The sequence below is a fragment of the Colossoma macropomum genome, unplaced genomic scaffold, assembly GCF_904425465.1.
Source record: "Colossoma macropomum unplaced genomic scaffold, Colossoma_macropomum, whole genome shotgun sequence".
Taxonomy (NCBI): domain Eukaryota; kingdom Metazoa; phylum Chordata; class Actinopteri; order Characiformes; family Serrasalmidae; genus Colossoma; species Colossoma macropomum.
In genome coordinates, this window is record NW_023494795.1 from 19604896 (window position 1) to 19629050 (window position 24155).

The 24155-nt window shown below is 38.4% G+C and overlaps 1 protein-coding gene across 3 annotated transcripts in view; it reads left to right on the plus strand.

Moving 5' to 3' along the window:
- Positions 1-21387, plus strand: part of atad2b (ATPase family AAA domain containing 2B) — an 80485-nt gene extending 59098 nt beyond the window's left edge. For all 3 annotated transcript variants that reach the window (XM_036581749.1, XM_036581750.1, XM_036581751.1), the window contains exons 25-28: positions 5607-6185; positions 8651-8769; positions 15992-16120; positions 20936-21387. In XM_036581749.1, the coding sequence (XP_036437642.1) occupies positions 5607-6185; positions 8651-8769; positions 15992-16120; positions 20936-20977 (869 nt within the window). In that variant the 3' untranslated portion in view covers positions 20978-21387. The remainder of the gene's footprint in view (positions 1-5606; positions 6186-8650; positions 8770-15991; positions 16121-20935) is intronic.
- The last annotated feature ends 2768 nt before the right edge of the window (positions 21388-24155 follow it).

Below are 24155 nucleotides of genomic sequence, written 5' to 3' on the forward strand. Positions count from 1 at the left end.
GGTGTCTTAGAACAGAAGACTGAGCTGATGTGGAATGTAGCGCTCTTCTCTGTGCCAGGCCTCCTTGCCTCCGCAAAGCTCATTTAACTCAAATGTGCCTCACCCTGCTGCCTCCTTCTCACCCAAACGCTTAATAACATTCACAGTGTGGTACATGCTACGTGCTAGCATGCTATGTGAACTTTTAAATAACGCCTGGCATTAGTGCCACTGCAGTGGCACAAAAACACATCATGTCACTCTGTATCAGTGGAATAGAAGAGTTTTTTTAAACAGTATACTAGAAGTATGAGGCAAAGTAGCCTTCACATTTTTGGCTGTTCTACATTTGTGTTATGCTGCAAAAAGCTGTGGAAGTGTGTTTTGTCATTGGCTGTAGCGGAAAGAAAAAGTTACTCTCCGTGAGGGTCTCTGTGAGAAGACTTATAACGCTATGCTCCTGAAGGTCTAATGATGTCACTGTGGCACTGTACCTGCAAGGTAATTTGATTTATTTCAATGCAGCCCTTAACAATGTGTTCATCATGGAAACCCGTATTTCAGTACAATAAAAACACAATTCATTGTGCAGCACTACTGTATTGTATCACTAAAAATGTGAGAACACAAAACCATCTGGTTAAGACAGGCAATACTTGCATTACATGTCAGTGGTCTTTCACCATTTTACCGTCTTCGACTGGGTGTACTTGCTGGTATCCTTGAGATATGTATGTCCACACAGGCATATGAAGTAATGACCACATTTTAATACTCAGATATGTGACCTTATATTATATGTAGCCTCATTATATTTGTTAATAATGCAAGGTTTTCAGCAGAAATGGGAGTGGCTGGGTGTAGAGACTTAATATCCAGCCTGCAGTGTGAGGGACATCGCTGCACAGCCTCAAAGCCATTGCCCTGCATTATCTTTCGGGAGCATCACAGTACTGGCACAGTTTGTTATTAATGTTTTTTTCCCCTTAAAATGTTATCCTACTGTTAAATAAATTTAAGTGGGGAACTATTTTGGCAGGTACTGGCAGGGGGGACAAGGCTAAATATTTCTGGCGCCGCATGAAATATGCATGCAGTGACGCTTTTAATTATTACAAAGTGCTGTGCTATTCCAGGCAGAGGATTCCAACACACACACCGAGTCACACACAAACTCTTTACATCAGCTGTCTGGGACTGTGCTTATGCTTCAACAATTACCATGCATTATTTAAGAGTGGGAGACAACTCATTTTCCTGCACAGCACTGGGCCTGATCGCACTCTCAGGTAACGGCCACTGTAACAACCAGGGCTTGCAGCTGACCCTTTCCTGCTGGTCAGCCTCCACTTTAATGGCCAATAGTGTGTGTGTGTGTGTGTGCGTGTGTGTGTGTGTGTGTGCTTGGTCTATTAGCAAAAATTTGAGTGTTTCCATTGATATTGATATTTTTGTTCCTTCTTCGCTACTGTACATGCACACTGAAACCAGTTTCACATAAGCTGTACTAGTAGCTGGGCTTGTTTATTCTGGCCTTGCTATGAAATCTCCTCACGTCTTACACAGCTCAAGTTTATGGAAACACAAAACATACATTTTGAAAATAAAGAGCAGAAAAGTTGCCTGTATACAGGCAGTCCAGGCCAGCCATGACTAATTGCTGTGTTTAGGAAGGTGACATTTATAAATGAAGCTTCAATTCTAAGGAGCAAATGCACATTGTTGATTAAAAACGGCTGTGTCTGAAAACCTGAAGGGGTTTTATTAGGGTAGGTAACACGTATGCAGACACACTGACCCATAAACACTGTGCTTTTATGTCATTTCTTCCCTTTCTCCTCACACTCTCATTCCCTTTTCCTCTTGTCCTTATTGCTCTCCCTGCCTCTCTTAAAAACAATCTCTACCCTTTTTAATATCAGAAAAGTTTCAATTTTCAATAGCTTTTTTTGTTGGTAGTGTTCAAAGGAATACTTTTCCATTCATACTGTAGAAGCAGTGCTAGGCTGTGAAAATCACAGCTTGCAGTGAAGCTTGCCTTGCAGGCTCCTCCTCGTCACTCTGGCTCATAGTGCTCAGCAGAAAGGCTGTAGTCAGTGTCCATTCACGTGTGAAGGCCAGCAACTTCACCTCAGATCCGTTCCAGTCACACCTCGAGCTGAGCCTCCTCAGGCCGCCAACAGCCTCACACCTCTCCTCAGAGAAGCAAAACACTCCACTCCACAGGACATACAGCGCTTTTTCCTTAGCCTGCACTTATCGAGACCTCACTTCTTACCTCCAAGCTGTCTTTGGCTGGACATGAAACTTGACCCCCACTTTATCTAAAATCCATTCTAGCACTAGGCTATTTTATTGAACTTTGCACAGCATTTTATTAAAAATGCCTGCTCCCTGATGGGCAGTCCTTTCTCAGCCTTTTTTTCAAGTACTCTGTCAGCATAAAGGTATTTTTCAGTCATTACAATGTAAATGCAACCTCAAGTGCAGCAATGGTTTTAAGGTCCAACAGTCTACCTTAAATAAGTTTTTCCCAGGGAAATGGTATATATTCTTTTTTTTTTTATGTAACTTCATGTTTTAAAATAAAACACACACACCTGTTTTCTAAACCGCTTATCCTTCTCGGGGGCGGGGGGGTGCTGGAGCCTGTCCCAGCTGTTATTAGGCGGAAGGCAGGATACATCCTCGACAGGTCACCAGTCTATCGCAGGGCAGACAGACACATACAGTCACACCTAGGGGCAATTAAGTGTGTCCATTTGGCCTGGCTGCATGTCTCTTTGGACTGTGGGAGGAAACCCACGCAGACATGGGGAGAACATGCAAACTCCACACAGAAAGGACCCTGGTTGCCCACCCGGGAATCGAACCCAGGCCCTTCTTGCTGTGAGGCAACATCGCTACCCACTGCGCCACCATGCCGCCCTAAAATGAAACAATAAAATAAAAATGCTGGAAACAAGATTGAGTGTGTGAATCAATACCATTTAAGAAATATAATTAAATTAAATACAGTACAATACAGTACAATAATGTTCCCTAGCTAAAGGTACTGACGACATGTTCTTGAGAATGCCACCCCGGAGTCAAGAAGGGTACCGCCCCAGTGACCGTTTAGCCCCTTTTTTTCTGAGAGTGTACATCAGAGACTTCTTGTTTGTTGCAGTTAGAAAGTTAAATTTGTATTTACCTTGTAAACATAAATGACTTCTTGATGTGAGATGGTGTAGTTTTTATGACTTTATTTCAGAATTTAGGTTGTATTGTATAAATACATGTTTATGCTTTAATTGTGATCTAGCAGTGAGAAACTCACAGAGCTTTCTTTTTACAAGGGTCTAAAAGAGTTGCAACTGGAAGAAAGCAGCAGTTTTACAGTGACTATATTTGACTGTTCCTTGACTGAAAATTCAAGCTATAGGAAAATGTAATATGGCATGATTTTTTTTTCAGTTATTATCATTCGTTCATTTATTCATTCATTCATCTTATTTTGCTTATTTCAGCTGAACCTGCCAGTTCATTTTCTATGTGAGAGTAACTTTGGATTTGAGAAATGAGTTTAAGCTTTCTTATCAACTGGGAATTTCATTAAATTCATGAGTTTATTGCGTACAGTTCCAGTGGCCTCATTTAAACCCTATTCATGCAGCTTCTTATTGACCATCGGTCCAGGCGTATACACTGTGTTGTCCTTCGTATAAATGTTGTTTTTAGTTTTGCTGTGATCTGGGGGCATAGATTACTTCTCTGGTGAGAAGATTTATTTTTTGTACTTTTTTTTCCCCCTCAGTCTGGCATTTTTCTGTTATGATTTTGCTCTCAAATAGACGCGGTCTTGTGGATGAATACACACAAATTGCACACAGAATCTGCTTTGGTAGTATTAATTACAGTTCTTAAAGGAATGATATGCTGCAGTGCTTTCTTTGAAACCAGCTGCCTTCATTGTTGCTGTGTGGCTGAAATGTCACATCAGATTGTATGCATGGTCACTAAACAAGTGTAACAAAGAAACTAATAGCCTTCTTTTTAATTGCTTTCTCTATGTGGGCTGCTTTTAGACAGTCCCTTGTCTTAAATAATTGGGTCTTATCAATTCTGCTTCATTTGAAATCCATCTGGATTCATAATAATTTATCAGACTGTTGCATTAGAGAGGTAGGCTACTGCTTAACTCGATTATGGTAGTTTTTTAGAGCTCTTTGAAAACTTGAAATCGGTAAATTTGAAGCAAATAGCAATTTTGCAACACTTCATTGATTTGTTCCTGGAGAAGTAGATCTAGAGCGATTGCAGGGTGTCCACTCTGTTGAGTGCTCTGACTCCTCCAGAGAGTCTCTGTGCTACTGTTTTATAATGGGACATGTAGAACTACCCTCCACAGTCAAACCCTTTGCACGTTTGCCCTGACACTTTTATTACATTTTGCAAATGGAAGTTTATTTTCTCTGTTTCTTTTTATCTGCTTCCTTTTTCTGCAATCTGTTGTCAGTTACATTTCCTGACCAATCTACCTCAACCATGCTCTGTCCTCGTGTCTCTCTGTATCTTGTTTGACTCCAATTCCCTTTTTCTTTCCTGTACCTCACTTTGATTACATCTGAAAAGAGTAGCAAGTGCTGCACAATCAACCTCTTAGATGAAAAAGGAAGTACAAAACAATCATGAAGGTGACCATATGATATTTAGAATAAAAAGAGGGGAGTGGTTGTTCATTATATGGAGTGCAACGTGACTGCACAGTCAACGAAAGCCAAATAGGAAATGCTAACAGCCAGAAGAGGAAAATTAGCTAAGTCCTTTTGGGCTCTGATTTATGGAGTACATCTGGGCTGCTTTCCATTGTTTTCAATTAGAAGTTAAAACACGGCCTCCTGTGTGCTAAGCAATGCATTCCCACCAGCTTCCTCTTCTCCGACCAATTACACAGTGGACAGGTGCCGTGTGCTTCTAACAGATTGGCCCTTCTCCCTCTGCCCATTTTTCTCCCTTGTGCTTTGGAACATAGAGTACAAGCTCCCTAGTGTTGATTGACTCCTTTTTCTTCCCCCAAAATCATGATTTTGAGAGTAATACTAGAACAGGGTGGGTAGTCAGTCATGCAGTCAGTCATGTCTAATATACAGTTTAGTCTGGCTTCAGTGCATTTGAATTAAGAAGAATTTTGCATATGATTAATAAGAGCTATAGAAAGTGCTTGTGGACAAAAACATGATCTCAAATTCTGAGTTTGTATGTTTAGAGAGGTTGGAAAATAAGACCTATATGTAGCAAAAGCCGCAGCTTGAAACCTGTAATCCAGACGTCTTCAAATCCGAACTCTGAATCCAGTTTCTGGTCCTGTATTTTGCAGTTACTGGAAGGTGTGACATTAGATGGCCAGTTATTTACATCAAAAGGTGGGGTAGCTACCAGTGATTACAAAAACCAGGACCGGAAACTGGATTCAAAGTACAGATTTAAAGACCCCTGTTATATCTACTATCCTTTCAAGTGTTTTGGCCAGCAGTTCTGAGCCACACTCTTAATTCACATAAAATTAAGGCTACATGCAGAGATTTTAAAGGCATATAACTGATTCCATGCTTGATGGTGTGATAAACACTTCTATCTGTCTACAGATAGCGTGAAGCGCAAGACCAGGCGCCGACCGATTTGGGAGCGTGGTATCATTAGGAAAAAGAAGAGCAGCAAGAAGGAGGAGGCAGAAGAAGAAGAGGAACCTGAAGAAGAGGAAGGAGCTGAAGACTCTGCTGGTGCTGGCCAGGGTGAGGCTAGTCTGGTTCAGGATGAGTCCTCCAGTGACACCATGGAACCCCAGCCTGATAAACAGCTTCTCCAGCCCAATGGATATGCCCTGTCCACTGAAGAGGAGAGCTCCAACGAACCTACTGTAACTCAAGATCCAGGGGTCTCAGATAAGGTTAAGACAGCTACCTCTAATGAAGCTCCTCCTGGAGAGGAGAAAGAGGCATCTGTGGTCTCTGCCCCTCAGGACTGTGTGAATGGAGACGAGTCACTGGACAGCATAGACAGCGAGGCCCATGAGAAGGAATTGGAGAAAGATGGAAAGGAGGTGATTACTCCTTCTAAAGGTAATGCACAAGATGGAATTGGTGATGCAGTCCAAGAATACAAGACAAATGAGTGCATGTCAGCAGCAGAAGGAGCAGCTAGTGATGGAGATCATGACAGAGAAGGTACATTTATATGTTACATATGCATCGCTACATATATTTGTTTATTGAAATACTATACGTCTAATACATATTATCTGTCATTTTTAAATATTCAAGAAAAAAACCTTGAGACGTTCCACTTGACTGAGTGGTTAAACAACTGGTTTCTTCTTCTTAAGAATACTGTTATGAATAATAATTATTATTGTTACAATTGCAAATATATTTATTAATATTATTAATCATTCTGGTTAATTTGCTTATGTATGCTGTTGCATAAATTCTCTTTGTTTTACTCTATTCCTTACTAATAAACTGTCATTTTCATAGCAACTTGCATAAAATGCTAATCCAGACATCCTGTGCAATCAGCAACATTGAATATTAATTTTTTTGTTAGTAAGTGGAGAAGTACCCGTTTTTCAGATTTTATGGTCAAGACTTTTAAGCCACTCAGAATTACTTTATAACAGAGCATGCATTAAACAGCTGTTTCAAATTTTCCAGAGCAGTCTGAATAAGGTTCCTATAGCTCTGAAGAGCTAGACAGCTGCATGCTACTGGTGACAAGCTTGAACTTGTTTGCTTCCGTTTGGAAAAGCATGGATTCACAATGTTAGTGAAAGTGTTTGTTATTTAAATGGATTTTTTTGGCTTGGCTCATTCGTATGTTTTTGCAATTGGTTTTGCAGAGGCTGCACAAATCATGGTTAACTTGTGTGATCATAATAGGAGCCATAGAGATAATTTATTATGCTAAACTTCAAATATGCTTGAACATGCAGTCAGTGGTTTGTCAGTAATGTCAAACATTTTGCCAGAGGTTTACTCTTTTCAACTGTCGGGCAAAACACTATGTGGAACTTTGTAACTAGTAACATTAGTAGAGGGGGGCAGGGTTTTTTTTTTTCTTTTTTTTATTGGTTCCCCCTACAGGCTCAGACTGCCCTTCGGGAAGATTTTCCAGCTGGTAGACTGACTTGTCAGTTGTGCAGAAGATGAATTCTACTAATCACAGCACAGCTATGTCCATTATTACGTAGGGGAAAAAATCTCTCACATGAATGGTCTTTTTAAAGCACATACACAATATGCATGTTATAAACGGTATTAGATCAGTGATGGGTTGTACAATTAGCCGGCTAACTAGCTTGGATAGTTAACTGGCCTACAGCATCACAGTTCATGTTCACACATTTGCAAAATGGATAAGAGGAGGAAATGAAGGTGGAGCTGAGAGGAAAAGAGAGAGTGTCCTCAGAATAACTCATTCAGCAAGAGAGCAACAGGTCAGTCTGTAGCCTCTTCTACTCACCTGATCACTGTAGCTGCTGATGTAGGCTGTTTACCTCTGACAGGAGATATTAAATTAGTCCACCACTGACCCAGATGATATCCGTTATTGATTTTCAGACTCTAACTAACTGTTTTCATTAATGTTGGCACAGACAGCATTTGCTTAGAAAAATAGTCTGGTTCTGCATCCTAACGTAGCCATCTTGCAACTGAGTTTTTACAAATAGAAACTAACAAAACAGTCTTCAATTATGTGGAACCTTTTTCTTACATTTGTAGTTCCTGCTCAGGTAGATAAAGTAATATTTTTAGAGACATTACAGAGTACTTAAGAGAATAGAGATTTGCATCATACATACAAAAATGCTGTTATATTTACAGTATTAAAGGTATCACTGAGCTTTAACTTCACATGTCCAAGTATTTAAAAAATCATAAGGAATAGATCATTATTTCCACTGAAATGTTTAAGTTACTGAGCTTATGTTACAGAAAAATACTGTGGTTTGATGTGTGTTAGCTAAAGCATTTTCTAAAACTTTAAGCTTAGTATTTGCAGTCACTATCCAATACCTACTTTAATTAATCAAGCCTTCATTAAATTAATCAGATGCTACTGATGAAATTGAACGAATCCATGCAGCGGCTGGAGTGCAGGAAACAAACCTGTGCTCTTCAGACTGTTTTCGTCTTACTTACATAATAAATGACTTCACTGCCAAACTACACATTATTTTCACTGTATTTGTATTTATTTGTATTTATTCTAATGATAGCAAACCAAATACATCAGATGCTAATGAGTGAAATGGCAGTGCTTTCAGAGAACACCAACTTGTTTGTGACACAATACCGAATAAATAAGCAAATTAAATTTACAACTACATTGCCATTTTTTATTAATTGAAAGTAGTTTTTTATGATGGGGGCGGGGGCATTAATTGTATTTTTGCGCAGGGGCCCATAAGATCCTGGTTATGCCACTGTCTGTAACTCTATACACGGTTAACTATTGGCTCATAACACACCATCTGTTGCAGTTTTGTCTGGGACAACAAAGCCTCTAGTATCCATAATTCATTACAACTTTAGTATAGCGTACCCATATTCTTATTACCTGGCCAGTTATAAAGCCACAGGTATTTGACATAAACGATAATGTAATGTAACACCCGTTTCCTTTCTTACAGGCACCTCCAAAGGGAAGAAGTGCAGAAAGCAGCAGAAGGGGGTGGTTGGAGAAAGGCCAGAAGAACCTCCGCAGCCCCCTCCTCCACCTGCTTTAGTCGTTGACCATCAGCGGCTCAAGGTAAGAGACTAGAATTAGAATTGTTAGAATGACACTCCTTTATCCTCCACTCACATAATTGTTATTGTGACTGTTTTGTTCCTGTAACAAAGTCACATACAAATGGGTATTTGTGGTTATACAAATCAGCTGTTCAGGTCTGACGTGGCTTACCTACCAGATAAATGGTTGAATGACCAGTAACGCATTCTCTCTCAATTGATGCAGTGTTCTCAGTATGTTGTAATACTGTGTTTGCTACACTGACAAGCGATAGAGACAAATTGTGATGCATCAGCTTTTAGCTAGCTATCTGCTCAGAGGGTTGCAAAAAAAATGCCTTGAAATGATTTTTTTTCACTACATTTTAACACCTTCAACATTCTAACAACTTCAACTGCACTTTTACTCTCGGGTTTGCCTTTACCAAACTAAAAGAGATCGTTTTATCACCCGAGCGCTATTGTGATAGTGTAGAATTATTGAGATCCCATTTATAGAGTAAGAGAATGTTAAATCTTTAATAGTAACTGTAGGTGCAGCGCTTCTGTTATTACTCACTCAGCAGTGTCACATTAGGTTGCCTTAATTTAATGTTCTTATTAAGAATATTGAGCTAAAGAGAGATATATTTAAAAGTTTGCACCTCTCTAGCTCCATCTTTTAGGACTTGTCAATATAGTGCATGCTTGGTAAAACACAACTATCTGAAGTGTGCTGATTCCTGAGAGGGTGAAAAATAGACCTCATTGCTCCAGTCATACAGCTGATGCTAGAAGAAACACTCACCAGCGCAGTGATGGCATCATCATTCCTTCCTCAGATCACTTTTATGCTCTGTGCTATACACATGCTGAACCATCTTCGGCATTTCGGTGTGCCATTTTAAGCATTCTCTCCAAGCTCTGCAAATTGTTTGCATTATTGCTTTCCACTCACTGAGACCAGATGAAGATACTAAGGCAAACAGATTGTGCTCTGTTAAAGGACAGAGCTAAAATCTAAACATGAATGTGTAAAATGTCTAGTTGGCAGTGAGAGAAATATGTCTATAACCGTTTTCCTGATGCTTTGAATACAGCAAGTGGCAGCCGTGCTGTGGATTCACCTCGCTAATACCCAAGTGCCAATTGGAGTCACTGCTTGAAGCGCTACTCAAACTGGTGGCCACACTGTCAAAAAAGAGACAGAAGTCACGGAGCAAAAGGCAAAAACGGAGTTGTGAGGGAGCGTGCACCACATCCCGCCTCCGTATTGGTTATCGTGCCCTTATCTCCCTGCAGAACGCCCCTGAGGGCTTCAATCACGGACCCTGCCGCTCGGATGGATTGATGGTGCTCGGCACCGCGTCAGGCGCCTTGCTGGCTCGTGAGCCATGAGAGCTGAGGGGCGCGGAGCCTGCGAGCGCTTGTGGCACTAATCTGAGGCTTATTTGTTCATTTAGGGAGAAAAAGCAGATATCTTTAAGAAACAGATCGTGAAGTGACGGGGGCTGTGAATAATTGCTTTTTCATCCCTGGCTTATGGAACAAATTGAATTTCCGGTGAAGTGGGGTGAGAGTTGCCGTTTAAGCAGATATCTCCTCCTGGTTGGGCTGGCAAACTGCCTGACACATATTAGGAATGGAAAGTGGGCTATTTCCTCGCCTTTCATTCATATTCATCAACTGGAGACACGCTCATTACTATTGACATTTTTGTAGCACAGCAGGGGCCCTGAAATACCTCTGGAATTAAACAGTGTCAGAGAAGACAGGGAGCTTTGTTTCCATACCTACCGTTCGAGCAGTGTCAGAGTTTAGCATCAAATCATACATCAGTTCTCGTGATGACTGTGTAACGATGATGCCCATACTGAAGAGATGAGAAAACATCTGGTGTCAGTCTACAGGGAAACTCAAAGAGGTTGTTGACACTTTTTTGTGAGTATCCTGATGGCCTGAATTTATCGTAGAGCTTTGGTATTACCTCTCATTTGGAAGACAAGGTTGTCAGGGTTTGTGTCAGACCGGAACACATTCAACAGGTTCATTCTCATGTTGAAAATATTCATTAAAACGTCATTATTGTAGTGTATCACGATATCACCTCTGCTTTAACCATGTGTAGAAACGTTGTCCTATTCTGAAGACGACATTTTTGTTATTTGGAATCCTGTTGATGGCAGTTCCAACAGCTGAGTCATTCAGAATGTCTGTTTAGGTGAAATGACTAGAAAACACCGTGGACTGCTGTTTGAGTGTCAATAAAAATAACTTTTTTTTCCTGTTACAGTTTGAGTGCTTTCACCAATTTCTTTGTCCCTGCTGATGCCCTTGACAGCACATATATTTGCATTCACTAACAGCTCAGTGCTTGTGTGAACTTTTGAAAAGTCTCCCATAGACATACTGTTTTCTCCATGTCAGAGGATGCATTATCGGCATGTACCAAAAGGAGTGAGGCTATATGTATATTTTGTCTTTAAATTTAAAATTTACTGCTCAGTGCAGTGCAGTCGTATGTGGTTTCGCATTCATTAACTGAATCTTTTGAGATGACAGGAAGAGCACTGCCTCTGATTTTGATTGGCAGAAGGTGCTTATATGCTTCCAGACTGTGAAGCTGCACTTAAGTGTCAGGAGAAAACAGTGAGATTGCTTGTTTTTATTTTAATGAAAGACATGAGAATTAATGAAAGAGAGTAATTCTGTCCTCAGATAACGCAGACTTTTGTTACTGAAGACTTCACCACTGCCTCTACACACTGCTGACCCCTTTCACTCCTTCTCCGTCACTGTTTTTCATGATTGAGTCATGCTGTATTTCCCATGTCTTGACCCAAATGAATAACTTGCAGAATGTTTCTGGTAGAAATGTAATCCAAAACATTTGAAGGAAACTGAAAAAAAAGCATCTAGTTAGAAAGCATATTAAATGAGTGAAGTTAGAAGACTGTATCAGACAGAAAGAATTAGAAATTGAGATAAAATTGTTAAAAATAATGAGTCAAAACAAACAGTAATAAAAGTAAGGGGAGGTGGATGAGTGAAAAGTGGTAAAATTACTGCATGAATGTGTTGAATATGAATAAATATGAAATGCTGAAGTGAAAAAGAAACCTGTAAGAAATAAAGTAAGAAATTATCTGAAATTCTTGATTTTTGTTTGCACAAGCATTGATTTGTGATAGTCAGGAGTCGTATCTTGCTTCTTCACTTCAGATTTCAACAGTGCTACATTCCATAGTTTGTTAGTAGAATACTTTTTTGTTGTTGTTTTTCCCTGTTGCAAAAACAAAATATGAAAAACTGCAGCAATATAGGTTACATTACCAGCACACTATCTGCTAGTATGTTAGCATGGCAGAGAGTATAGTCTGGTTTTCAAGACTCAGTAATTTGAACTATATAGTCTAAACTACATAGTCGTGTTGTATACAAAAGAAATCAGTGTTTAGGGTCTTTTTCTTCTAGCGTTTTTTCTAAACTGACTAAATCTAAGATTGATTCATTGTTCATATGGTTATAGTATTATATTGAATGAATATTCATATTTTGAACATTGATATTTTTAAATCTTTTGAATAACTGAGTTTGTTTTTGTCCTTGACATCTTAACAAATAATATATCATAGCGCTAGTTCAGCTTTAGTGGCCCCTGTTAATTTCAGAATGTATCTTTACTGGTATATTTGGCAGATGACTCAAGATTGCAGTCAAACAGGCACTTCTCATTGAAATGTTAATGCACTGGTTTGTTATTTAGGATATTTGAGAGCTATTTTTGTGTTTGTAATCACTTTTAAAGAAATGCTTCACCCCAAAGTGCAAACATAGTAAGTTACCCTTATGGAAGCAGGGTTGTTCCAAAATTAAATTAATTATTAGTCTCTGTGCAAACTTAGTGATTTATAATCATCATTACTATAAGGAAATTAGATCTTAAAAAATTATAAAATATTCAGTTTACTAAGTTTCCTAAAACTGTTATTATTTTTAACAGGTCCATTGCTCTTGCCTGACTCTTGCCTGAAGGTTTTTGCTCATATTTTGAAATTGGACCTTCAGCTGTACCAACTGTTGAATCTCTCTCTCTCTCTCTCTCTTTCTTTCTTTTTGAGACACTGTCACTGTGACTGTCTCTGTCTCTGTCTCTCTCTGTTTTTAAATCTTATTAACTTTCCTTGTGATATATATAACCCATTGGAATAACCACTGTACCATGGTAATTCCATAAAATGTTCGACCTCAACAGTCTTCAGATTTCTCTTTGTAGTAATGTTATCGTTAATGGAGTTTTCTCTACTCACTAATAGCATGGAATTCAACCTTTGTGCTTTAAAGTCTTAATACGATACTTTGTGGTTGATAACTCAATGGTAGGGTAAACAGTCAACTATAAACACTGCCTGTAAACATGTAAACATTGATTGTCGATGACAGTATTTCAGAGCATTGGCTCATACATTTTTTTTTTCATGGTAATGAAAGTATACATATTTAGTTTTCTATGCTTTAATGTGTCACCCATTAAGACGATGTCAATAATATATGTTCAGTTTTAATATTATGAGGGCAGTGGTGGTGGTATGGTGTGTTGGGGAAGTTGATAAACTCAATAAATGGTGTACAGGCATTTCAGGTGGCCTGGTGAGACTATTATTCTGCAGTAGAGGATGATAAACATCAAAAGGTTTGAGTTAAATGGACCATATCAACAGCTCTTTTATAGTTGGGATTACTGTTCTGTTCAGGGGTGGCTGCTGTGCATGACCACTTTTGCTGACAATGACATAGAAATGCAGCAAGAGGTCCAAACCTAATCCCTATAATTGACAGACTGCTGAGTTGTGTATGGTTAATTAATTTGTATTTTTCCCCTGTCATTCAGGATGGTTGGTCTGCCTTTCGGTTGACTATTTTTTGCTTATTTGCATACTACAGTCTTTTAGTAATGACTTTTGACATTGCAAATGCCGTATTTGTGAAAGTGGTTTTGTGATCCAAATGTTGCACCCGCCCCCCTTTTGTTTCTTTTTAAGAAAAAACAAAAAAAAAACCCTGAGCTTTCATTTGTGATGTTTCAGGAAAGTAATATTGTACTGTGAGTCAAGGATGCTGGTTTGAACACATCCACATGAGGTGTTTTTCATTAAACATCACCCCAAAAGCAAACCAGTTCTTGCAATTATTCCCATCTGTAGCCAGCTATCCTGGAACAGTCTGTTTTTTTGCGAGTGAGTGTGCTTTGTTCTTTGTGCCTAAACCCTTATCAGAAGCAAGCACAGTTTTTGTTGACTTAGACTGATGCAACCAGAGCCAGTCAGTGTAGCCTAATAACTCATCTGTATGCGTTTTGATGAGCTGCTGATTGGCCACAGGATCACTGTGATGAACATGTCAATTGAAAGGGCATTGCTGGGTCTGAGGCATTTTAATTAAAGAGAATGTGAAATGTAAACACCGGCATGCTGCAGCAGTGTACGAAATGGAAGGTAATTATGATTTGCCTTAATTAGCTGTCGCTGTGATCTTAATTGCTTTTGAAGATGGCTGACCCCCTGTCCTGACTGCGTATGTTGGGGTTCCGTTGGCACAGGCTTTGTGTGTGGCCGTTCCCTACCTTCTGGAGATTACGCTGTCTTTGTTTTTCACACTGACTTTTATAATTCCATTCCTGCTTTTGGGTTTAAGGTTCTGTCAAACTTTTTGGCATCCATGTCAAACTATAAGAAGCTTGAGTTGGCTCCTATGAAGTGACTTGAAAGACGTTTGTCTCTTGTTAAAATGCCATCAGCCACCTTAGTAGCTTTGTTGCTGTCACTAAAGTTACTTGTAAATTGAATAGTATGCTTGAGTGTTCAATTGATAGCAGAAATTAGCTGATAACATTTCACTGAAAGAAAAAAAAAATGTTTACAGCAGCATTGTTAATCAACACGCTTCTTTTCAAAGACATTATTCTGCATGTGTTGCATACAAGTGCAGTTTAACTGTGATATAGTTTAGGGCTACAACTAGCGAATAAGATAGTATTTAGCCTGAAAAACATTTGGTTTCCCTGAGGCTTGGATTGCTTAGGTTTCATAGAAGTGATTTCATTGACTGTCCATTTAATTATTATTTGTTTTTATATTTTTATAATTGACTTATTTGCATTGTATCAAGTTTTTCTTATATGGTTCTTGCCAGATCATTGCATTTGTCCGTTCAACATTTAAATTATAGAAGGGTTTCGTTTCACTGCAAAGGCAGAAATGCAAAACTGCACTATGTTAGATTTTTTTTTTGGTCTTGCCTTTGATTACTAAATTGAGTTTTTTGGACCATGTCATACTTCTTTACGTATTAACGTCATGTGCACAGGCTCAAAAAGAAGATCCAGCTCGATGTTTAGGTCTCAAATACAAAAAAAAAACATTATACTGAGGAAGATAAGATAACAGTAGATAAATTACTTACGTCTTTGGAAGACGCATACTTCACCAAGTGTTGACTGTTTTCTTTTAATCCTCTTTCCAAATACTCGCAATCACCAGATTTGTCCTCTCCGAGATGGGGTCCGAAGCCCAACCAACATTAAAAAATGTTCTTCTGCATGTTTCGGGCAATTACATATTTACACCGGAGAGGTCTCTAAATCCCTAGAACGTACATAGTGGAGTTTTAAGTTGAAACTAAAATGTACTGATTAGCTTAATTGGAAATGTTTTTTTAAAGTCACACCTTGGTTTACCCTCAAAAAAAGTTAACACCTTTCATTAGGCCCACTTGCTGGAGGTGGCTGGCTCCTCAGTATGATGAAACATTTTTGTTTTAAGAAATATAGACAAGTAAACTAGTCAAAAAAATGCCTATAACATTATGTTCACTGACTTATTCTTCCCTGAAGTGGTTTGAGGAGCTCCTGATGTATCACAAAAAGAGTATGTCTGACCAGCATTAAAAATCTGTTTGCTGCTTGGAGATGGTGAAATCTGCTTTTCCCTAGAGCTGTTTCAACATGCTAGCCTGGTAGCTAGCCTGACAGTTCACCCACTGCTTAACTTTTAACATTGTGGTAACCTCAAACTTTGTCAGCACTTTGACTGCATCCATGTATGTTAGAGATATCACTGTAGAGCGTACACTAGTATGCATTACAATTTGTTAGTACAACCTGATGTGTGTAACACATTTTACTACAAAAGACACGTTTATCCTGTGTTCTTTGTTGTTTTTGTTTACTATTTGACATATGCCGTCTGTTCTCTGTTTTCTAGGCCCTACTGGATCAGATAGTTGTAAAGAGTGAGGGCTACAGTGTGGATCAGTTGGAAAGGCTCTACTCTTTGCTCAGCCAGTGCATCTATCAGCACCGCAGGGATTACGACAAGACCCACTTGATTGAGGTGAATGGCTCCCGTGACTTCAAATGCAATGTGATATCCGCTAGATGTCCAAACGTTTCAGCACAGTTCCACTGCTTGGGAGCTTTATACCCCTCTAGCTGATGCTTAGCATTGAGCACAGTGAATTTAGGTTCAGCATCCCATTTTACTGGCAGTGCTTTCTATGGAGTACAAAAAAACTGATTGCATGTGTCAGCAATGGTTGCATCTTCTGGGAGTCTGAACACTTTTGGACATACAGTGTAACATTCTTGTGTTAAAAATATGGCATGTGGTAAACTAGTGAAATAAAGTCTAGAACATTGTGTTCTATGACTTGTTCTTCTCTGAAACGTGTGGTTTGAAGAGTTGAAGTCCCCGATATATCACCAAAAGGTTATGTCTGACCAGCATTTAAAAACTGTTTTCTGTGCTGCTTGGAAACGGTGAAACTGCTTTTCCCTAGTGCTGTTTCAGCATACAGGCCTGATACGGTTGACCTTCATACCTTTCAGCCTATGATTGGTCCTCATAGTTTCAAACCTGTGCTTGGCTGCATAGAGGATTTTGGAGACCCTGTGATTTATTAAAATATACAAGTGCTAACTGCAAGAAATTGGCGAAGCTCTCAGTTTCAGTGGGAAATAAAAGCTTCAGATTGTTCAAAGGGGAGTACATTGCGTCTGTGTTTTATAGTGCATTGTGAATTGGGACACACATTCTAAATTTGAGGTAAATGCACCAATCATCTCAGGTGAATGGAGTGAGTACGGTCTGTATTACAGGCTTACCTCTAAGGAGCTCATACAAGGCAGTTTAGCCTGCTTAGCCTGATGATAAATTCTTCTATCTTGAAGCAGCTAGGCCACATTGACTCCAGTCATATTTCCGCTTTCATTCCCAGCCCTTTACCCTTACTTAACTTCATAGTCCTCATGCAGCTTGTTCTCTGACTGCTGTTTCGAATGGTTCTTTCCACAGGACTGAATTGAGCCATTTATAAGGGTACTGTGTTCTTGGAACCATTCTTTTTCACTTACTTTAGGTTTTGAGGAGTTCAGTAAAATAGTGCCTCTCTTCAGCAATGAGACATGGGTTAATATATGATAGCTCAGCAGTGATCAGTTTGCATGATTATAAGGTTTTAAACCTTTTTGTGTGTTTTTGTGTGTTCTTTTTATTTTTTAAAAGTATCTTTAGAGCGTTTCTGTTTTCAAACAAGGTATTTCGCAAAGGCTGTCTATGATTTGTTATTGTTCATTTGAGTCATGTTTTGTTGTTTAGCCTTTTGTTAAATAAGAAGAAAATTGATTACTTAGTTAAGTGACAACATAATCGGTAGATTACTGGATCACTATTCCAATCAATAGTGACAGATCTATTTCTCCAATTGAAATGACTGATGAAAAGAACATTTTCTGAGACCCAGTTTCAGCCTTTTGGCAGTGCCAACCAGATTTTTATTTAAAATCTCCTGGCACTCTATAAAGTCCATGATGCCTTGTATCCTAACAAAGTTCCAAAGCCATCTAAAGAAAAATTGCCTCAAACCATCACTGACTCTCCACCACACTTAACAGTGAAGATGAGGTTCTCTTCTATATAACCATCCCTCTTTATGTTAAATCCACCTTGATTGTTTGTTGATAAAAAGCTTTTGTCTCATCTGACCATAGAACCCTGTTCCAGTCAAAGTTCCAGTAGCCTCTAGCGAGCTCCAGGCGCTTTGGTTAGATGAAAGTAAAGGCTTTCTTCTGGCATGCCTTCAAAATAGATTGCTGGCATAGAGGTGCCGTCTAATTGACAAGGTTGGAAAGAGTCCTGAAAATCCCTACTTAAGCAAGAGTACTGTTATTGTATAAGTAATTTACCTGAGTACAAGGGAAAGTATTATTAACGGAAATTACTTGAGATTGAGTAAGTGGTTTATTGAAAAATAAATTATCAAGTTTATTATGTCCGTAATCACAATCTGAAAATATGTCTGAGTTGACTTGGCGATATCATTAGAAATAATCTGTACAAACCAAATTTAAGCCAACATGTTTAAGCCAAAGTCTGATCACATTTCGCTCTGCTAGTGAACATGTACAGACCTTACTATGTACTGTGTAAGACACGGTTTGCATTGAACTAAATGTATTTTATGGTTAGATGTTATATAAGGCTTCTAGTTTATTGGTTTCCAACAAAGTAGCTTAGAATCCTTGAAAGGCTGCAAATAGTTTGGTACTGTTTAATTAAGTGTATTTTCTGGGTTTGGAGGTATAAAAAAACAAAGATTACTTGATTAAAGGAAAAATAACAAGTAATGTTTCATGACAGTCATTCTGCCCATGAGCCCATTAATAGGTGTCAACCTCTACAGACAATAAACATTATATTCAAAACCTTTAAACAGTATAAATTCACTGATGCAGGTATAGTTCATTTCTACTATTAAAAGCATTAGCAACAAAAACAATTTATCCAGGTTTGACTTTTTAAGCAGCTAAACGGCTTCTCACACAGTTAAAGACATACAAACATAAAGAGATCTTGAAATAGAGAAAGTACAACCAAAAAATACTCTGAATAGTAAAGCACAACAGTTTTTCAATTATAGCGAGTGACAGTCTGATGTTTTAGGAATATTTGTTTAGTCCATTTGTTTACTCTCACCCACAGTCTGATTACTCTGAAAGAGTGAAAGTAAAAAAAAAACACACATCTGAGAATGACAAAATTATTGTTAAGAGCTTATACGGAAACTGCAGGCTAAATTCTGTATCCCAGCCTTTTACCTCTGAAACGGCAACAGATCTGTATTTTACAGGTAGATTTTTTTGGCTTTGGTTTGGCATCTGTGTAAATTAAAGTAGCTAGCTAATAGACACTTGCAATAAACCATATGCAACAGATTTTAAGTTTAATAAATAGCCTTCATTTTGAGAAAGTTTTGCCTCTAAACATTTTTAGACATGTAAGGAACACAGTTCAGTCACATTTTATTCATTAAATTGATTTTTAAGTGTAATTGATATGTAATTGACAATTTTGTTAAACAAATACTTCTTGTTAAGAGTTTTCAATTTACTTCAATTAAAGGTGAGATTATTCTCAAATGTTTAATGCGAGACTGAGATACACAGATCACAAATACATTTTTATGACCTTTTTTAAACCTATCTTTATCAAGGGTGCCAGTTATTATGGAGCTGCTACTGTTTGTAGCAAGTAAACACTGCAGCAAAAAGTTCTTGCAGTCCTATTTCAAAGCTAAGAAATTGTCACAGAATGAAAGAAATGAAAATGAGTTCATTGTGGTCGCGTAGCTGTAAGCTGAAGATGGATGCACAGAGACTGGATGCTGACGCACTGAACAGCTGCTGAGTGTTGAAATTAGAGCACCACGTTGATTGCAGTGAGCTGTGTGCCCAATCCTCCAGGGAAATTATGTTTGCTGTTCTCAAATACAATAGTAATGGTTGCTGGCCAGCAGAAAGAGAGTGGAGGCTCACTGGGGCCTGGAGGGCAGCGGAGCCCTGAGCTCATTTATGTGCTCTGCTCAGGTACCCTTTTTACAGAGTCTACAAAGAGTTCTATTCATGAGTTCCTATTTAAACAAAAAAATCATTCTAGAGATCTTTTATGTCCAGACTCTGAGAATAAGATGAGGACTACACAGTCTCACTTCTTTGTGGTTTTCACGTCTCTTTCCAGTTGGATCTCCAAGGCTCTTTTCAGATATTTGAGACATTCAGTTTATCTGCTGCTCATTTGTGTTAAAGAGCCTCTATCTTGGAAAACCAAAAATGTCTTGCTTTTTTTAAATAGTTAGATACAGTGTATTGTTACATTGTTTTTAAAGTTTCAAAATGTACTTTCTTGTCCATACAGTGCATAAATAGCTAAATTGCAAAAACAGCCTGTTTTGAATTCACTGGTTTTTGATATCATTAAAAAAACAAATCCTTTGAATATATATCTGCCTATTCCACCTACATCAGTTTAGCCCCGCCTATTTTATGCTGATGTTATAAGGAGTGTTTCTGCCAAGACTGCTTTTAGGACAAATCCCAATGTAGGTCAGCCAATCAGAAGTGAGCTCATTTACATATTCTGTCTTACAGGTACATTAAGACAGCCTGCTTAACTCTAAATGATAAAGAGATTAATGTCATGTGAAAATGAATGGTTTAGTACATAAAACCTCACAGACTTTAAATAAAATGCAAGTAAAAGTTGTAGGATATGTGCACTTTAATGTTTACTTCCCCCTGAGAGTGATTAGCTGTGGCTGTTGGACTATAATGCACATACAGCAACAGCATGTCACAACATAAACAGCACAAACTGCTATGTATATCACTGATGCAGTAACCTGATAGACAAAATCAAGATTAGATATTGCCAGAGTGAATTTTAATATTGTCACCTTTTGGAAGGAACAGCATAGCTCTTCATTGAGGAAAAAAAAAGGCGATTAAATATTCTTCAAGGTTATGATGTAATTATTTGATAGGCTAGGTCAAAGGAAAGCGGTGTCAGATAAAGCGCTACATATTTAAATCCTTGATATGTGCAGTGTAATAAAACATGGTGAAAAATCTTTGATTAAAATGCACAAGCCTGCAGTGTCATCTCTTATCAAGGCTAGTGATCTAAATTGAGATATTACTTAGTTTTCAGCACTATGTACTCCTTTTGTCATTGAGTGAAGATTTTTTTGTTTTGCTGCTTCACTATTATTGTCTCACGTTCTGATATGTCATTGGTCATGTTTGTGATTTTGTAACTGTTTGGAACTGTCTTACTCTAAGCCTGTTTTTCTCCACTTTCTTTTTCCACTTTCAGGAGATGGAGAGGCAAGTCCAGCATTTCAAAACATTCCTGTGATGAATCGAGGGCTTTCAGCAGTCATCGTAATCGGAGACTCCTGTGATACATGAGGGAGACCAACCTATTGAACAAAGCCCTTACAGTGGAGCCAAGCAGGTTGGGTGTTTTTACGAGAACGGGGAAAGGAGGAGGTAAAGGAGACTTTTACAAAGACTTACAGTGGCAACCTTGGTGCTATTGTCTCAGGTATCTGGACAGAACCAGTCTACAGAACCAAACACAACTCAAGACTCATGTAGTTTTCAGTTTTTACAAACATATATGCCAATTTCTAATGGGCGTTTTGGTGCTATTGGGTGCTATTGTTTATCCATTTGCTGCTCCTTTCCTTAAAAAATTGAGAAAAGAAACAGAAAAAAGACAAAATATTAAAAAGGAAAAAAAGATTTTGTGTGATGTCACTTAAAGAAACCTCAGCCTTCTTTGTCAGGAAGAGACCACACACAGCAGCTCACAGGCACAGATTCTCACCAGCAGTGGCAAAACATGTGAATGAGGTGTGATGCCAAGAGAGCCAGTTTGTTATTTACTGTGGAAACAAACTGCATCACTCACCTTCTATGCCCACTATCTCGATGCATTCTTGTGTCCCCTGTGATATTTCAACCAGTAGGCATTTAAGTAGAAGCACTGCGGAGCCACAGTGATGATCCTGCCGAAAAGAACAGCGTTTCTAACGATTTTTGTGATCCCACGGGATTGTAAAAATTTTCTACCTGATTCCACTTTTTGAGATTTCAGTATCTCTGTACTGTAAACCCTTTCAGTCCCATACTAAAAAAGAAGTGTCATCCCATTCTGGAAAAAAACAGATGACTTTTAATTATATAACCCAATAGATATCTTATTCAAATGAAATTATTATAGTACCAAGACGTAATAATGTTATTTCTTTTCGTTGTTTAACCTTAATTTAGACTGTTTGTTGGTTTGCTTCCTTATGGAATAACTGGATAAAGAACTAGCTACAGTATCTGGAGGCTGCCGCTGCTTGCTATGTGTTTTCACCCCTTAAAAGGATTCTCATTGGTTGATAGAAGGCTGAGATTATGGAGCTTGCATCTTGTGAACAGCTTAGAACAGAAGAGGACATGTTCTTGTACAAGACAACCTCTTCCAGCCTGATGAGCATTTACATCATGGCTACGGTGATGTTTCTTCTCTTATGGGAAAGGATGACTAGCTTGTGTTGTAATCGGACACTGTGCCAGTCCCTTTCACTCGGATTATACGACATCATCACAGTGCTAATTTGTGTTCTCTCAATTGCTTTTCCACTCACGCCCACATCCATATCCATATCTTTTTAATCCCTGGGGAAAAGTTTTCTGTAGCCAGGTGGTTTTGCCATAATTCTGTTCTATGTTGCAATATTTTTTTTATACGTCATTTAACATTTTTACTTACCTCTCAGTTTTTGAAATAAAAGATTGCTAAGATCATTTGCATTACTTATGAAACGTATGATGAACAAGGCAGTTCCAGCCAGTGCCAGGTTGTTCATTATATGGAGCATTATTATTTTTGTGTTTATATATAAATATATATATTTTTTTTGGGTACATCATCTTTTGGCATTTTGATTTTAACTCTCTTTTCTGCCTATAGTTTTGTTCTGCTGACTGAAATTGTGTTCAAATCTTTGGTAGCTACTTATTCTTTCAGTGACTAGGTTTTAGTTCAGTTTCAGCCTAGTGTGGTAGCTTAATACCTTAAAAGTCCCTTTTCTTAAATGCTTCTTTGATCTGCTTCTTTCTCCAGTTTGTAGAAAGACTTATCTTATGTAACTCAAGACTCATCTCGTCTTTATGTAAAGCTGAGTACAGTAGTAACTTTAAAACATGCAAAAAAAAAAGAGGAATTAGCTCTGGACTACTGCAGTGAAATAGAGAGCCATGGCTACCTCAGTTAAGTTATTTTGATGCTGATAATACAACACGTTTACTGAATACATAACAGTATTTGTCAACATCTGTAACATCTCTGCACCCTTCTTCATTCAAGCCCAGGTGCTGAGTGTGGCCTGTGGCTGATGCAGTAATCCATGCCTTTGTTTGATTTTGGTTCGTTTTTGTTTTGCAGTTGAGCCGATACAGATACAGCATGTTAATTTTAGTGACATTTTGTATCGTACATTTCTGTTTTGCTTACCTCCTTTCTTTTTCTTTCTTTTCTGTTGCAAACATCAGCATCCCTTGATTTTGGGTTTTGATTTTGTTGGACTGTTGGGCGGGCCTTGGCGATAGCAGCCATAATGTTTGTCCATCTCACTACAGTTTCCTTCTTTTCACTCCTGCATAATCACAGAATTCTCCCTTTTCCCAGCTCGACACATTTATTTATTAACATAATTATTCAACTGTGTTTTCAGCTATTCTTTTGTATACAGCTGGTTAAAAGGAGACAAATTGGAAATTTGTTACACAGCTTGTGAAGTTGGAGCTGAGTCATGATGTAGCACATTTTTGTAGCAGGTTTGTAGAGTGGAGCAAGTGGAGGTTTACTGGTCTCAGGTCTCTGCTACATTAATGACCTATTTATTCCATTATGATGGTGGTGGTGCTTTTGGGGTTTTGTGGTAGAAGAAATGCCATACGGGAGGAGTCTGAAATCTAATGTGATGAGTGTTCGGTCATCCCATGCCCCCCTTTGCAGCCAGAGAACATGACAGGCCTGTTTGGTGTGATGCTGTAGTTACTACTGTGATGTTGACCACTGGTTCTGAAATTCTGACCTGTTTGTAAATTTATCTCATAAATTCTATGTCCAAGGATTTTGTGACTCACGTTTGTCAATCTTTTGTGCATCTTTTGAAACACCTGCTGTGGTACAGCATGGTTAAATGCCTGATTCTAAACTTTGGCCATTGTGTATCAAATTAAAAGGAAATTGCTACTTCTAAAATGAAAATATAAACAAAATGATAATATCAACAAAAATACATTAGCAGAGAAAAATTGTTTGGGGAAATTGTTGGGAAGATTTATTTTTTTAAAAAGTGTCCCAACACGATTCCTGCATTAATTTGATGATCTGGTCGTGGCAGAGTCAAATGTCATATGTAACCCCTCACTTCCTTTTACCTGATTTGGAGTGTGTTCAATATCTCTGTTTGGTTTTATGAATGATAATTACAGAAAACCTGTGACATTGTATGAATTGAGTTTAAAGCTCC